The 15,780-nt window shown below is 35.6% G+C and overlaps 1 protein-coding gene across 9 annotated transcripts in view; it reads left to right on the top strand.

Annotated features, from left to right (window-relative positions):
* Positions 1–9,917, top strand: part of ERBB4 (erb-b2 receptor tyrosine kinase 4) — a 1,132,189-nt gene extending 1,122,272 nt beyond the window's left edge. For all 9 annotated transcript variants that reach the window (XM_067026813.1, XM_067026811.1, XM_059053753.2 and 6 more), the window contains one exon: positions 1,646–9,917. In XM_067026813.1, the coding sequence (XP_066882914.1) occupies positions 1,646–2,091 (446 nt within the window). In that variant the 3' untranslated portion in view covers positions 2,092–9,917. The remainder of the gene's footprint in view (positions 1–1,645) is intronic.
* Positions 9,918–15,780: the final 5,863 nt, after the last annotated feature.

Here is a 15,780-nt window from a genome sequence, read left to right as displayed (position 1 = left end):
CCAGATTTTATTTCTGTGTACTAAGAGACCCACATTTATGTAGAACTCTAGCTCAGTTCTCAGAGAGTAGAGAATTTTAGTATAGACATTCCTATACTTTCAATTAAGAAGTTTCAGGACCCTGATAAGAAAAATCCAATTCTGACTCCCTTATAGGTATTTTTCATATATTTTTCTTAAAATGACAGTAGATTTGAGAACCATTCAAATTAAACTTATGATGAAGTGTAAAGGTCAGCCTACTCCTGTAGGGGCAATAGTGAAAACAGTGCAGTAGAACAAGATTATTCAACAGGAGTTAGGGAACTTGAATTCTAGTTCAACACAAATTATATCCTTCATACATCATTTAATCTCAATTTTCTGTCTATAATGCTGGAAGAATACACCTTGCACTTCCTTTTTCACAGGATTGTGCCTTGTAAATTATTGAACTGTAATCTGTGTATATGATGGTGGGATATTCATTACTGTCTTTTAACTTGCACGTGACGCTAAATAATTAACTATATCCCGTAGGCCTATATCCAGGAAAAAATAACCCTGGGTTGATGATATTTTTCTCTCTACATGTCGGGTTTAGTATAGGGGATAGAAAGTTTGTTTCAGAATGGTAGCATCTCAACAAACAGTTATGCCCTCTCCCTACCCCAACACCAAAGTAGGAATAGCTAAAGTGTCATTTTTGTGCATATATTTAAAAAGAGGGTCTACTATATATGTGTATATATGTCTCTCTATATATTCTATATTATAAACATAGGAATAGGATTAAACATGAGGAGAACAGCATTAATTAGCAGTATTTTTTAAAGTTCTAGCCCAGTACCAATTCTAGCCCAATACCTATTTATTAGACTGAATCATACAAAATAGCTGCTATATGACTGGCTTCAACCTACAAAATAGCAATTTCATATGATTCAAACTAATAGTTTGCTATTTTATGATTATGATTAGCCATTGGAAATAAATGTTACAATTATATTTATTGTTAAGCATATGTTTTGTCATGCAAGTCAATATAGAGGCATGTTAGATGTCTATATGATTTGATTAGTTGAGTCTTTTCCTTAGATGTTTTCTTTCCTGTGTGTAAATCTTTCTGAGGGAACACCTGTAATCAAATCCTTGTTACCTATGCAGACATTCTAAGCAAATTATGTAGACTAAAAAATACTTTTATTTCACTTCATCCATTTATCTTGACATGGAGTTAATCTGTAGACATTTTTATCTTCCAATATTCTTTAAAAATTCTCATTTCTCCATATTTAAAGGCTATTTAACCTTGATATGTTGTCTTATCTTCCAACATAAATTACCAACTTTTAGAAAGTAGAAGCATTTAAACAACTGGCCCCATAAGTAGGAGAGACAAATGCAAGCAGAAGGAAAGAAGAAAAATCTAGGGGACAGGGACTCTGCCCCTGACCTTGCTGGTGCCTTGTTTTGTCACTAACATTTTTTTGCCCACTAACTCCTCTTTCATATGATAGTAGTAATCAACAAAAAATTTTATGAAAATTCCTGAAATATGTGGCTTTATTGTCCTGGAAAAAAAAGCTAACTATTCTGTATAACCATGGTCTGATTAACATTTTCCAGAAAGTAGATGTTAACTGATACTTTTGTATTACATCAGAATACCTGAACCCTGTGGAGGAGAACCCTTTTGTGTCTCGGAGGAAAAATGGAGACCTTCAAGCTTTGGATAATCCCGAATATCACAGTGCTTCCCATGGTCCACCCAAGGCAGAGGATGAGTATGTGAATGAGCCACTGTACCTCAACACATTTGCCAACGCCTTGGGGAACGCTGAATACCTGAAGAACAACGTACTGTCAGTGCCAGAGAAGGCCAAGAAAGCATTCGACAACCCTGACTACTGGAACCACAGCCTGCCACCTCGGAGCACCCTTCAGCACCCAGATTACCTGCAGGAGTACAGCACAAAATATTTTTATAAACAAAATGGAAGGATCCGGCCTATTGTGGCAGAGAATCCTGAATACCTCTCTGAGTTCTCACTGAAGCCAGGCACTGTGCTGCCTCCTCCACCCTACAGACACCGGAATACTGTGGTGTAAGCTCAGCAGTGGTTTTCAGGTGGAGAGAGACGCCCGCTCCAACTTCTCCGCCGCCTCTCTTTCTCTTGTGGTCTTCCCTCTACTCTCAAGGCCAGTAGTTTTGACACTTCCCAGTGGAAGATATCAAGATACAATGATAGTTATTGCTTATCTAACTTGAACATTAGAAGGAAGGACTGAAAGAGAAAGACAGGAGGAACCACACTGTTTCTTCATTTCTCTGCATGGGTTGGTCAGGAGAGTGGAACAGCTAGAGAAGGGCCAGCAAATATGAGGCAATACTGCCTGCTGTCAAACTAGTTCCCAACTTTTTTTAAACGTTTTTTTTCTTTGATTCCCTCCTTTCCTTCCTTCCTTCCTTCCTTCCTTCCTTCCTTCCTGTATTTCAATGCACATGCTTGAAAGACCCAAGCTGCAGGAACCGATGTGTACATTTTCAGCAGCCCTGGAAATCCTAATGATGTTTCCAGAAGAACAAAACGATAACCTTTTTTATAATGTGTGATAGTAACTACGATTGAAAATCCAATCTCTTTCTCAGACAGTTTCAATCTTGACAAGCAAGAATGGCCAACTCAGCTTTCATAAGTTTTGAATCTTCATCAAAGTTATAACTAGTAATTATGTTTGGAGAGCTTTTTTGTTTTTTTCATTTTGTTTTGCTTTGATCTGTCTCTTCATATTACTTTCTCCCCTCTTTTCAGCTTTAATTTATAATTGCAAACATTTTTACATCAAACCTTCTTAGGTGTTGCTATAAATTGAAAGAATTATGAAAAGAAATATTTTAATATGGTGAAATGGCCACTATTTTAAATATGCAATCTTTAAAATTAGAAGGGGAGGACAAGATATTAGTCAAATGTAACATCAAATCTTACTTTTGTGTTTTACACTATTGAATATGTATCCCCACCCCCAATCCTTTACATTCTTCAACATTTTCTTCCCCTCTATGAATGACAGTACTTGATAGGCAGTTGGTAATATTAAGAGTAGAAGGGAAACTAAGAGACAGTTCTGTGTGGTTCATGAAAACTACTGACACTTTCAGGGGTGGTCCAATGGGGAATCCATTGAACTGGAAGAAACACACTGGATTGGGTATGTCTACTTGGCAGATACTCAGAAATGTAGTTTGCACTTAAGCTATAATTTTATTTGTTCTCTTTCTGAACTCCATTTTGGATTTTGAATGAAGCAATATGGAAGCAACCAGCAAAATAATTCATTTAAGTACATTTTTTTTTTTAAAGAGCTAAGATAAAGAAAGACTGTGGAAATACCAAACCAAGCAAATTAGGACTTTGGAACACTTTGGGATTATGGTGAGAGGGTCAGCACATGATCAACATGTGATATCACATTTCCTAAACAAGGAAAGTTTTCCAGTTTGTATACTCCACTTGAAGGAATGCAAGTAAGGATTGGCTTGAATTTCATGGAATTTCTAGTATGAGACTCTATTTATATTAAGTGGAAGGTAACTCTTTGCACATAAATTGGTATAATAAAAAGAAATACAAACATTCACTGCTTATAGATAGGTCCTCGGGTCAAAAGTTGTAAATAAATGTGAAAAAACTTCTCATGTAATTATTTTAATATCCAACATACTACTCTTTTGATACTTTATATAATAACTCTTTTTCTTCAAACACAGCATCCTAGTTCTAGAGCCACCTTTCTTGTGTATCACTTAACCCACTGAGTTAAGAGGAGCAATGGGAACAAATGGTAGGAACGAGTTTTCAGGAAAAGGGGGCCTCAGGTCAGTAATTAGAAAAATTGGATAGAAATCTCTCTCTTTGAGGAAAGTCTGGCCCAATTCATTTGGAATTTAAAAAATATATTTATTTTCAATGTTAAAGTATTGGGATCAAATTTGAATGTATAACCTAATTAAAAGCAATTAGACTAAAAATCTCTATTGGCAAAGAGGAGAGTTTAGAAAAAAGGATGAAAAGAAATCTAGGTTTCTGCCTATTTTGAAAAGTAGATCTATCTATCCATTCAGCTCACTTATTTTTTCAACTCAAATTTATTTATAGTCTACTAAAAGCACTGTGTTATGTGGGGAACACCCAGATAAATGCAATACTATAACTTTAAAATTTTACAATCCAGATTTATTTGGCATGACATTTAATTTTTTTATATAATTCAAGGAATACAATTGCACAGACTATTTTATGAATAGTCATATAAAATCAACTCTTTGTTAAAAGATCTCCTGTAAACTCATGTGGGAAATGAGTGAAACACCCTACAAGTTCCTGAAGTTAGCAAATAGGATAGTTTCAGTGTTATCATTCAAACACAAACTGTTCTAGAAGGATATTGTATCACTGGCTAATTGTCCTATTGGATTCTAACTTAACCATTAAATCAGCAATAGATGTTGGTCTTTGGCCAGGAACATTGGAGAAATTGGGAATGGTTTCTTCCTGAGTTATGAAAAGTGAGGGAAGCTTAAAGGCTGAGGTTGAGCAAGGGAAGGGTTTGTGAGAGCTCTTCCAGTGAAATTCCCAGGGTTGAAGACACAGAATGATCCAGGGGCTACAGCCTAATAGCTCAGAGCTCATTCACCCAGTCAGAGGAGTATCCAGGAAAAGGGTTCCTCACATCAGTGTTTATGAAAGTTTAGATATAAACCTCTCTTTCTAAATAAATCTGTACCAACTCATCACTGACAGCATCCTTGTTGGATATTAGAACTTGACTCTCCTGATTTACGATATTCATATGGTTTCTATGGGGATATGAAGAGCAGAATCACTTATACTGAAGAAGGAAAGAAAAATAATTATTTTACTGTTAAGGTAATAGAAATGTATTCAGTGAAGGTAGTGTCTCCATCATCCTAGGAACATAAGACCCTTACATATCAGGTACTAATAACTGGAGATAGATGCAAGTATAATCCAAAATGACCCAAAATGCTTCACAAGAACTTTATTTTTCCTTTTGAATGATTTCTATAGCACATACTTGATTTCAGTTGTTTTAGGGTTTCTATTTTGATTTATTTTTGTCCCCCTAGGAAAACATATTTCAGAGTGTATGAGAGGGAGAAAAAAAAAGTTTCATTTGTTCCAAAGAATAACTTATTCAACTCAGTAGAGTGAAATTTCAAAATGCCAATTAAAGCCTGTGAAGTGCATCAGAATATCAGATTATTGTAGGCTAGTTATATCAGTGCAAATATGCAGAACCAATTAAGTAAATTTGAAGAAAATTAATAGTCAAATTACAAAAACTGTATTTTTTAAATCACCAAATCTTGTAGCTTATACCTATCTTGGGGAATCTTATTTCCAGGCAAGAAAAACTGTATAATTAAATGGTTGTTTAGGGCAGTGGTTCTTGGCAGGTGAGAAAAGGAGTTTTCTAAACCAAGGTAGACCCAGAACCTCAAAGCATCCTGAACCACAAAGAGATGCTTGAACGACGGAGTAGAAATTGATTTTTCCAAATATTAATAGCACAGGTTAGGATGAGAGTTTTTCTCGGGTAATTTTCTTGAAATGGAATGAAAAACAATGCATAACTCACATCAGATTAAAATGTATAAACTAAAAATTTGAGATTGTTTACGTAGTACATCAGGAAGAATGATTGAATATTTGTAGCTGGAGAGGAGAAATTTGTAGCTGTATAATGTATGTGTTAATACCCTGTAAAATCAGGACTTGGCGTATATTTCCAATGCCTAAGACAAACCAGTAGGACTGTGAGATGCTGCCCCTACATGAAGTTGAAAGGGTTATCAACATGCTTTTTGAAGTGTCAAAAATTAAAAAAAAAAAAAAAAAAAAAGGAAATTGGTTAAGCCTGACAGGGAAGGATGTAAATACATGTTTTTCTAGAGCTATCTAAACTTTATTTCAAAACTTGAATTATTCATCCATCTATAAATGTTGGTTATTTAACTAGTATATGTAGTTCATAAGGTAATAGAAAAGGTGATTATGAAAGCATGTATATATCTGGACAGAACCATGATAATGCTGTAAGATGTAGATTTAGTTAGGTTAACAGATGTTAAATGATTTTAATACTATTAAATAAATCACACTAGAAAACTAACCACAAAATATAATGTAGCAAAATAAAATGCAGGATATGAAAATGTAGGATGGATTTTGCATAGTAAAAAATGTTTGCCATTTAAAATTGTTACTTGTTAGGTTGAGCTGAAAGTGGGCATATAAAAAGCAGGTTCCACTTATGAAAACTTGTTTTAAAGCATTACAATTATTTTTTTCTCATTCTCTTATTCCTTTACCATTTGTAAAATGTATTACGTGTAAAGAGGAATTTTTCAAATTTGTTTTGCAAATACCACCTTGTAGAGTATAACAGGCAAATATGTTACAGATGACTTTAAGTAAGAGGTTTCAAAATGAAGTGAAGGAAATATAAATGTTCTATTACCTTATGCAGAGACAAAAAAAAATAAGTGGTGTCATTTAGTAAACAAACAAAATGCATTTAATTTGTGACATATCCTTTCTTTTTTCTATGATACCCTCCCATCTCCAACAAGAACCCAAGGAATTAATTAACAATATTCTGAGAAATAAATGCTAAAGCAAGCATTTCAAACTGCTTCATTTCCATTATTTTGGACAATATTGATAGCCAGATGATTTTTAATAGGGCAAATGAGAAATCCAGGTGGATAAGCTTCTAGTTGTTGAAAAGCCAGAAAACTAAATCTACTGTATATCCTATGGGCAGAGAATTCTGCTGGGCCTCTCTTTATGCATATGGTCTTTGAAGGACAGCCCGGTACCCATGCAGACACTAAAGGCAGACTTATATCTATCTGCTGATTGCCATTTGCTTAAGAACAAATAAGAGTATACAGATGTAGACTGGGCATCATTTTAAAATAACACTATCAGTAGAGACCTTGATATTACTGATATTAAAAAGGGGCCAGCTTTTATACTTCTGGGTAGAATTAATACAATTTTTCTAATACCAGAGAGCCTTTGCAAAAGTAGTTCTTTCCACAATTTCAAACATTAAGCTGTTGTGGGCACAGTGTTGGATCAGGAGTCCTTCAGTTTATATGGACACATGGCTTTAGCACCATGGGCTACTTCGTTCTTTTCATTAAACAAAAGTCTCTATAAAATAAAATTTTCAGACATTCGGTTCAAGCCCCACTGATTTTGTAAAGGTGCAAAAATGTAGGATGTGTCACTTTTGCAGACTCCTGCCTCACCTCTTCACAGCCAGGTGATCTTTTGGGCAGAAGAAATGCTTCTCTAGTCATGAGTTGAAAAGACTCTTAAGCCCCAGTTTCATGGAGGTTTTCACATGCTTCCCCTGGAAAATACTCCCTGACAGTCAACTTTGCAAGTAAGTGATTATCTTGTCAGGAATCACAGAAATAATTCATTTCTCTCTGGACCTTAAGGAAAATGCTGCCCTTACTTCTTTTACCATTGGCACAACTACTCCATTTTCCTTACTTTTCTGCCACCCTAGTTCAAAACGGCCCCCTTGATGCTGTGCCTGTCTTAAGCCATAGCGGAACTCTGAGGTCCCACACGCTGCTTTGTAAAACATTGATTTAGCCTCTGCCCTCAAATGTCTGACTTTTCCGTAAAAGATAGTAGCAATTTGGACATTGTTTAAATTATTTCTCAAGTAAATGACTGAACAGAACATACTTTACGGTGTTAAAATTATGCTTTTCCATGAAGATCGATTCTCTTACTATGTCCTTTGTAGGAACTTGAGTCGAGTCAGCCCTGTGATGAATCTTGAAACTCACATATGTGCACATACCTTTGGTAGGTTTTAGATTTAATCTTTTCATGAAAACTTTACATTATAATAAGTTATTTTTGCCAGCAAATTAACTTATTTACTTTATCTTACTTTGCTCCTGACTGCAAATATTTTATAGCTACTGTATATGTATTTTTTTTGATAAATGAAGAGTCTTATTATCATAAAGGTAAAGGCTATTCAGCTCTGAGAACCACCTGTAGCTCTTTACTGGATCATTCATCCCTCTGACAAATATATAATGAGTGCAGTTTCACTGAAATGAAAATCCATGTTGTCTAATAGGTTGCCATTTTTTCTCTACTTTTGCTTTTTAAGGATATTTTTCTTTCAATGCTCTAAGTGTTTTACCCATATCACAATAAGTGGTTACATTTGTACAAATATAAGAAAACAAAGTTTCATACCTGTAGGCAATAGTCTAACTTGTCCAAACCACTTTGCCTTTACTACTATTTTTATCCCTGATGTGTAGCTGTTTCCCCAAGGCCTGTAGCTGTTATGAAGGAAAGCAAATCATACCTCCTAAGTATTGACATAACCTGATTCTTGAGTACCATTTCCAGATTTTTCAATTAGTGGGGGTGTGTGTGTGTACCTTTTCCCTAATGTGAGAGTCATTTTCCTGTATATTTCTGGATCTCTCAGGGGCTGGGAGGGGGGGCGTGAGGGGCTACACCATAGCACTCCAAGAATCCTTTGGGATTACTCCAGTAATCAACTATGAAAGTTATTTTCTAAGTGTAGATATGTAAGCTGTTCTTTTAAAGTAAGGTACTTTGGAATATTGTAGCATAAATTGGTACTGCTGTTAAATGGGTCGATTATTAAACTGAGCAGCTGTGCAAAGGCAGCTAACTTTGAATGCACACCTCACTGGCTGCAGGTCAAAACTGCATTTTCACATGACATGACTAGATGTTCATCTTTCCTGAGCACCATTATAACAAGATCAAATGAAAATGAGATCGATCTGCAAGACAATTCAGAGCACAAAATGTCATGTGAAATCTTCTCTTAAACACTCATCTCATATATGCATCAAAGTAGTTGACTAGTGACGAAGATCAGTTCAGGTGACAAGGGGAGACACTTTACCAAAAAGGCAGAGGCTTAAGGTATTATATACATGTGTATTCATTTCCTCATGTTCTTAACTTGTAAAGAGAAAACAAACCCTCTTGCTTCTGAAGTATCATCAAAGGACAGGGGTGCAAAAATACCTAGCTGGTAAGCCATTGATGTTTCATTTAAATCCCAGTGTTCAAAGTTAGTTGCCTTTTCGAAATAAACAAACAAAAAATACTACTGTATGTTTGAAAATGTGAATAGTATTTTTATAGCTTGTTAAAGACATGGCTAGTTGCATTTGTAAATAGGGATAATGTTGCTCTGATTTTCTTCTGTGGACATCTTTATTTGGGACATAATTGTCTTTAGGGTTAATTTGTATATAAGTAATTGGCTTGTGATTGTTTCTTTTGGGTTGGAAGTTATCATTTTGACATTACTTGTGATTCTGTGTTCAGCACTATGGTGATGTGTTCAACCTCTGCACTCGCTTACACAATAGGATATGCCAATTGTGTGTGGTGTAATGTTATTTTGATTTTTTTCTATTTTATCTATGAAGGATTATGCACTTAACACATACTAACTTTTTTAATGTTAGGTATATTTTTAGTATAATTTCCCTTATTCTTTCTTCCCCTCCAACCCTTCACTCCATTCTCCTTCCCTTCTCCCATTTTCTGTTGTCATTTGAGAATGAGGGACAAACAGTATTTTAAATTTCTGTAATTAGGCTTTTCTGTTAGTTCTCAAGGATCCTCTCTTGGCTCTTGGGAAAGAATTGTACCTGTACAAGGCAATTATAGAATGCGACCTGCTTTGCCTCATTCCACACTGATCATCCCAGCTGAACAATTTGAAAACTGTTCTGCCTTTTTGTTACATGAATCTGTCAGAAATATATTTTTAATTTAATATAAATGAAATTCAATAAAATATGAAACAAATGTTCTCTTCTGTGTCAGAAATTTGTCATAAGAAAAACCAACTGGGGAAGAAGAAGATTTGTTCTAGATTTAATAATCTGAAGATGTGAAAATGGCCTTATTTTTGTCCATGTTTATGAATCTCATTCATTATTCTTCAGAACCCTTTGGTTGTTTGGAATGTAATACATTCCATATGTTTTTAGCAGCTAGCACAAAAGCCTATTGATGTGTGCAGACTCACTCATCTGTGCAGACTATGCTTAATTCACTGTGATTGGTTTGTTGCTTTGGGATTTAAAAAGTTTTTGAAATATTTGGTAAGTTGTATCCAAATAACATTAATATTTTTATGCTTTTTTTTCTTTCTGCCCTCATTTCAGTTTACAAAAATGGTGCTGGCAAATCTTTTGTTACAAAGAATATCAAATGCTAGTACTGTGCTTGAAGTAAGGGAGAGAGAATGGGACCATAAACAGTCAATCATCTCACGTGACTTGGGACAAGCCCACGGTAAGGTGGGAGAGTGTTACAGACACATTGGTGACGTGAGCAAGATCCTCTCCCAACGTGTTTTTTATTCTAATTTTTCTATTTTAAATATTGTTTCTTACTCCTTCATACTTCCAAAGTGTAAGAACTTTAAGATTCCAGTAACTTCTCATTCAACCCCCTATTACTCTTTCAAGCTATTTTAGTCATTTGAATACATATGATGTCAACTAAATCAGTGCACAAAAAATATATATTTTTGATATAATATATTGGAGTAAGTTCTCTTAAATTCATTCAGTTATAGGTCTTTAAAGATCCTGTTGATTGGACCTCCTGCTGTTTGCATGAAAATGCACACATTCTTTCCCTTGAATATTTTGACCTATTTATTTGAGATCATTGCCATTTTATTGTGTTCAGGGTGAGATACATCAAGGCTGCATGCATTTTAACCCACTGATAGGCTGAGGAAGAGGGAGAAACAACTGTGTTTCTATTGCTTTACTACCTTAAAAGGTGCAGTTGACATTTCCAGTGGCACCATGTGAGTTCATTCATAGTAGTTGTAATACCTACTAATTGTATAGTGCTTGACCATGTATAAACTTATTCTGCATATGTTGGTTTTTGGCTCACTACACTATTTTGAGATAAGTATTATTGAAATAGCCCCAGTCATGCAGATAAGGAAAATAAGACTAAAATAACAAATCTAGAGTCATACGACAAGTACTAAATGGTGATACTCACCCTCAAAGCTGCATCTTCTGATTTAAGTATCTTTCTTTACGATACTTAGGTAAACACTACTCTTTCTCCTCCTGCTGCAGAGGACTCTCATTCGGATTGGAAAATAATTACGTTGACAAATTGTCTCTATTCATGACCACCAATGGTCTTCATTAGTCCTTTGATAACTGCCCTGAAAACTTCACTCGGCCTCCTCAGACTACCCAGGAGCAAGTCATCTATGATGGAGAATCAGGTTCCTTTCACTCAAGAGAGATAAATGCAACATAATCACAAGTAAAAGGATTTTTACAAATGACCACGTGGGGAGCCTAGTGGTAATGTCCCCCTTTTCAGCATCTTATAAATCTGCTCGGTCAAGGCACCACTAGTCCCCCCACATATATCAGAGAATATGGCATATAAATATCCCTAGCTCTCACAATGTTATTACATGCAATAATGTTTCTAGAAATAAAACCTCACATGAAACACCTCATTTATAAATAAGTTGATAAATTTTCTAGGGTTTACTACATGCTAAATGGCCACTGGAAACAACTTCTGTAATACAGCATAGAGTCTGATCCTGAACCAATGTCAAAACTTCAATTAGGGAATTCCCTGGTGGTCCAGTGGTTAGGACGCAGTGCTTCCACTGCTGGAGCCCCAGGTTCCATCCCTGGTTAGGGAACTAAGATCCTGCAAGCCACGCAATGTGGAAAAAAAAAATTCAATGAAAATGATGATGGTAAGACGAAAAATACCATGGAGAAGCTGTGATGTATTTAAGGGAGTAATAGGTTAGAAGCTAAAATAAATGTCAAAATTCAGACCAGCCATTTTCTATGGCTTTACACTCCAAGCTTCCTCAATTCGCAATTGTTTAGCTTTATAAGCCCTGTTGGAAGATATCTATCTATATTTATCTATTTATCGATATCTATATATATATTTTTATATATGTACGTATACATATGGAGAGAGAACATATTAAACAAAATGTTTAAAGATATATTTATACATTGCAAAATTTCATACAGAACCTCTATTTTCAAGCAATTTCATCGCAAGCTCCAAGATGTATATATATCATAGAACAAGTTGCACTCATAAAACTGTAAACTGAGCAGGTGCATAGTTAGCTAATTGTATTTCCTCCACAGTATTATCAAGCTGCAATATGAATCATAGGGAGCAAAGCCACTAGACAAGCATCTTAAGATTAGAAACAAGACTGTCACCCAGATAGCAATTTTAAAGCTATAAACAGAACAATTCGCCACAGGATAGCAATCAGGAGACTGTAAACCAAGTAGTACACATGGGACATGTGAATATTGAAATACCTGCCCTTGCAAGTTACCCATAGATTCTTAAAAGAGAAATACCCATCTTGCGAACCTGTTTCTACTTACTTATATTTCGAAGTTAAGTAGAATGTTCTACAAAATGATATAAATCCAAGGTTTTCTGCCTCTTTTAGAAACAAAGAAAAACAAAAATTCCAAGCTTTAAAAACACATTCTGTTAGCTGCCCACCAATTCCTATTGCAAGAGGTGCATACATATTGTAAAATATCCTCAAGATAAAGCCTTAATATTTCATTCTAGTTATCATAAATATCCACTTATATCATCTTCTTCCATGTATTATGGGGATTTATTCAATCATCTTGCCTTTACTCTGTAAAAGTTATTATATTTATGTGGATTTCCAGCCATACAACAACAACATTAAAATAATAATAGGCTTTGATTGAAGGCCTCCCATATGCCTGGCCCTCTGCTAAGAACTTTGTGCTCATTGTCTCATTTAACGTTCACTACAAACTTACAAGTTATTATTATTTTCCCCTTTTCATAAATGAGGAAAGTAAAATTTTAGTAAGGTTAAAAAGCTTTTCCAAGGCTGCACAAAAAGTGGCCATTGCTGGGACATAAACCCAGTTGACATCAAAATACCTTATCCCTCATGCTAAATTGTATTTATCTTATAATATTCATAATGATGTAGCAAGTGTTGTTTTTCCTCAAACATTAAACTCAGATGTGTGATAAATGCATATTTTTTTCTTTAACGAAACTTATTGCCTTTCCCAAATCTCCAGTTTATTTAGAGGCAGGAAACATAAACTGACCACTTAAAATTTTTTCAGCATTAATTTGAAAAATAGTCAACCAATTTAAGGTTTTTCCCCATTGCTTGCTCTCAGGTGTGACATCTAAATTCTGGGCCCTATATTAGTAAGCATTTGCAAGATTCTCTATCACCCATAATAAATAACACAAATATCATTGACTTATCACATAAATTCTTATTTCTGCTGTGGGTCTGACAGCTTTCCTTTTTTTTTTTTTTTTTTTTTTTTTGCTTGTGGTATTTTAATTCCCCAACCAGGGATTGAACCTGCAAGGCAGTGAAAGTGCGGAGTCCTAACCACCGGGCCACAAGGGAATTCCCCTGACAGCTTTCTTCTAAATGATGCCTTGAAAGACCAGACTGGCTTCATCTTGTGGCTCATCTATCTCAACATGCTACCTCCGTGATCTCCATAATAGAGAAAACACTGTTGGACAGTCAAACAGGAGCTTTACAGTGCCACAGCCCAGGGGTGACAGATCATAGTCCATTGCTTAAAACTAGTCATCCGGTCCCACTCAGGGTCAAGAGAGCTGTGGGAATATATAGATATTGAGTGAACATAATTTTTTTCTGCTACATGGCTGATGTAGCTTTATGACAATGGTGGGAAACGTCTAGCCCTTGGCCAATATCTGATGATGGCATCTGTTAGAATATACACTATAGCTCTGATTATTGTTAATAATCATTTTTTTACTCTGTCTTCCACTGTGATGTCTACATTTCCATCTGGTATCTGGCCATTTGGTCTAATGCATAGTCCACAGTCATATGCCTTTAATGTGACCATGGTCCTCAGCTTCTCTTACAAATTCCTGGACCTTTTTAGAGAAAACAGTAAAAATGTGTTTGTTTACACTACTTGGAAGCTCTGGAAAGTTGGTTCTGCTACGTGAGGCTCTCCATGCTGACACATCTACCCTGTGACTCCCAATGCAAGGGCAAGTGAAATCCTGTGAGACCCCTTTCTCAAGGTTCCAGGTAATCATTTGCATTTCCAAACTTGACCTAAGGGAAGGTACAAAACAAAATCATATTTCTATGAATAGAATCAAATTCTATTGATGGGCATTTACCAGAATCTGTTATTTTCCTCTTCATCTTAATTCTTCCTTTCCAGGTCAGAAAACTTTCATAGATTTAAAAGTGGAATAGATAGGGAATTTAAAAGCCAAAATTCTATTGATTTTCTGAATCTGCTCTCTGTGGTACCATGGAGGTCTCCTATCTTGTGGCCTGAAACAGAGTTCCTTATTGGGTCAAAGAAATTGTGGAAGGAAGGGGAAAAAACAACAATTATGTACTAGGTAATGTGCTAAGCAAATCACTTGCATTATCTCAGTCTTTATAAATTATAAGGTAAGAGCTGTATTTTAACATTGTTGTGTTCTGATGATGGTCGGACATGACAAATGACCTCCAGATAGATGAAAGGCAAAGATCTTTATAATTTACAGAAGACTGCCAATGTAGGGCAACACAGGAGATTGCACCTGGGGAAAGGGTAACAGCAACTGGAACTGTAGGAGGCAGCTAATACGTGGCAAGCCAGGTGGAGTTAGCTAGGTGTCATGGGTTCCTTATAGATTATTTTGAATAATTATACAGGCCTAAGAAAGAAGAGGCTGTCCTGGATATTTGGTATCTGGGGCCTCTGGAAGCTGGCTGTGTGAGCTATAACCCAGAGTGTTAGAGCCCCACAGGGAAGGGGGTGGAGTGTAGGCTTAGCAAACACCCCATCATGGGGAATTGATAGTTTATAGCCATGATCTCAAAATTGGGTCAAGACAGCACTTGTGAAATACTATATTACAAACCATCATGGTTCCTCCCTTACAGTTCAAGTAACTGAAATGTAGAAGTATTAAGTTACTTAATCAAAGTCACACAATTAGGAGATCACGAGGCTGGAATTCCAATCAAGGTCCACCTAGATCTTGGCTATACTGCCTTCATAAATGGACCTGTTCTCTTATCTACTTTCTTTAGTAGGGCTTTATTATGTTTTCAATTCACTCTTCAGTTTAGATCTTTTCTCTCTCCTATCTTGCACACTGTGTAGTACATATGACTGCTAGGAACTACCATGTGTAGAGCTTCTGTGCATTCACCTATCCAGACCCACATCTACTTTATCTTGGCTCATTCTGCTTTTCAAACTCTCAGTGTTTGGTACTCACTTGTCTGCTGGAGTTTCAAGGGTGAGGAAGAAAAAAAACTGGGGAGGAAGGAGAAAAACTGTCCTTATGTTATTTTAAAAACAAATTTGAAACTTAAAAGAAAACATCTCTTTATATTGACAATAAAAGCATTGTGTTTGACACTGTAACTCTGGCAAAAGAACATTTCATTATCCAATGAGTTAGATATACTGTGCTACTTTGTAGGGCAATTTAAAAAACATTTTACTGTTGATGATAGGAATATAATTGCTTAACATTCTAGAAAAAATGATAGGCCTTGCTCCTGTTACATGCTAGATTCTTCCTAACTCTCAATGAATGACGGATCAAG

The sequence above is a fragment of the Kogia breviceps genome, chromosome 2, assembly GCF_026419965.1.
Source record: "Kogia breviceps isolate mKogBre1 chromosome 2, mKogBre1 haplotype 1, whole genome shotgun sequence".
Classification (NCBI taxonomy): Eukaryota; Metazoa; Chordata; class Mammalia; order Artiodactyla; family Physeteridae; genus Kogia; species Kogia breviceps.
The sequence above is the reverse complement of the archived record's forward strand: the minus strand, read 5'-3'. Positions and strand labels throughout refer to the sequence as shown.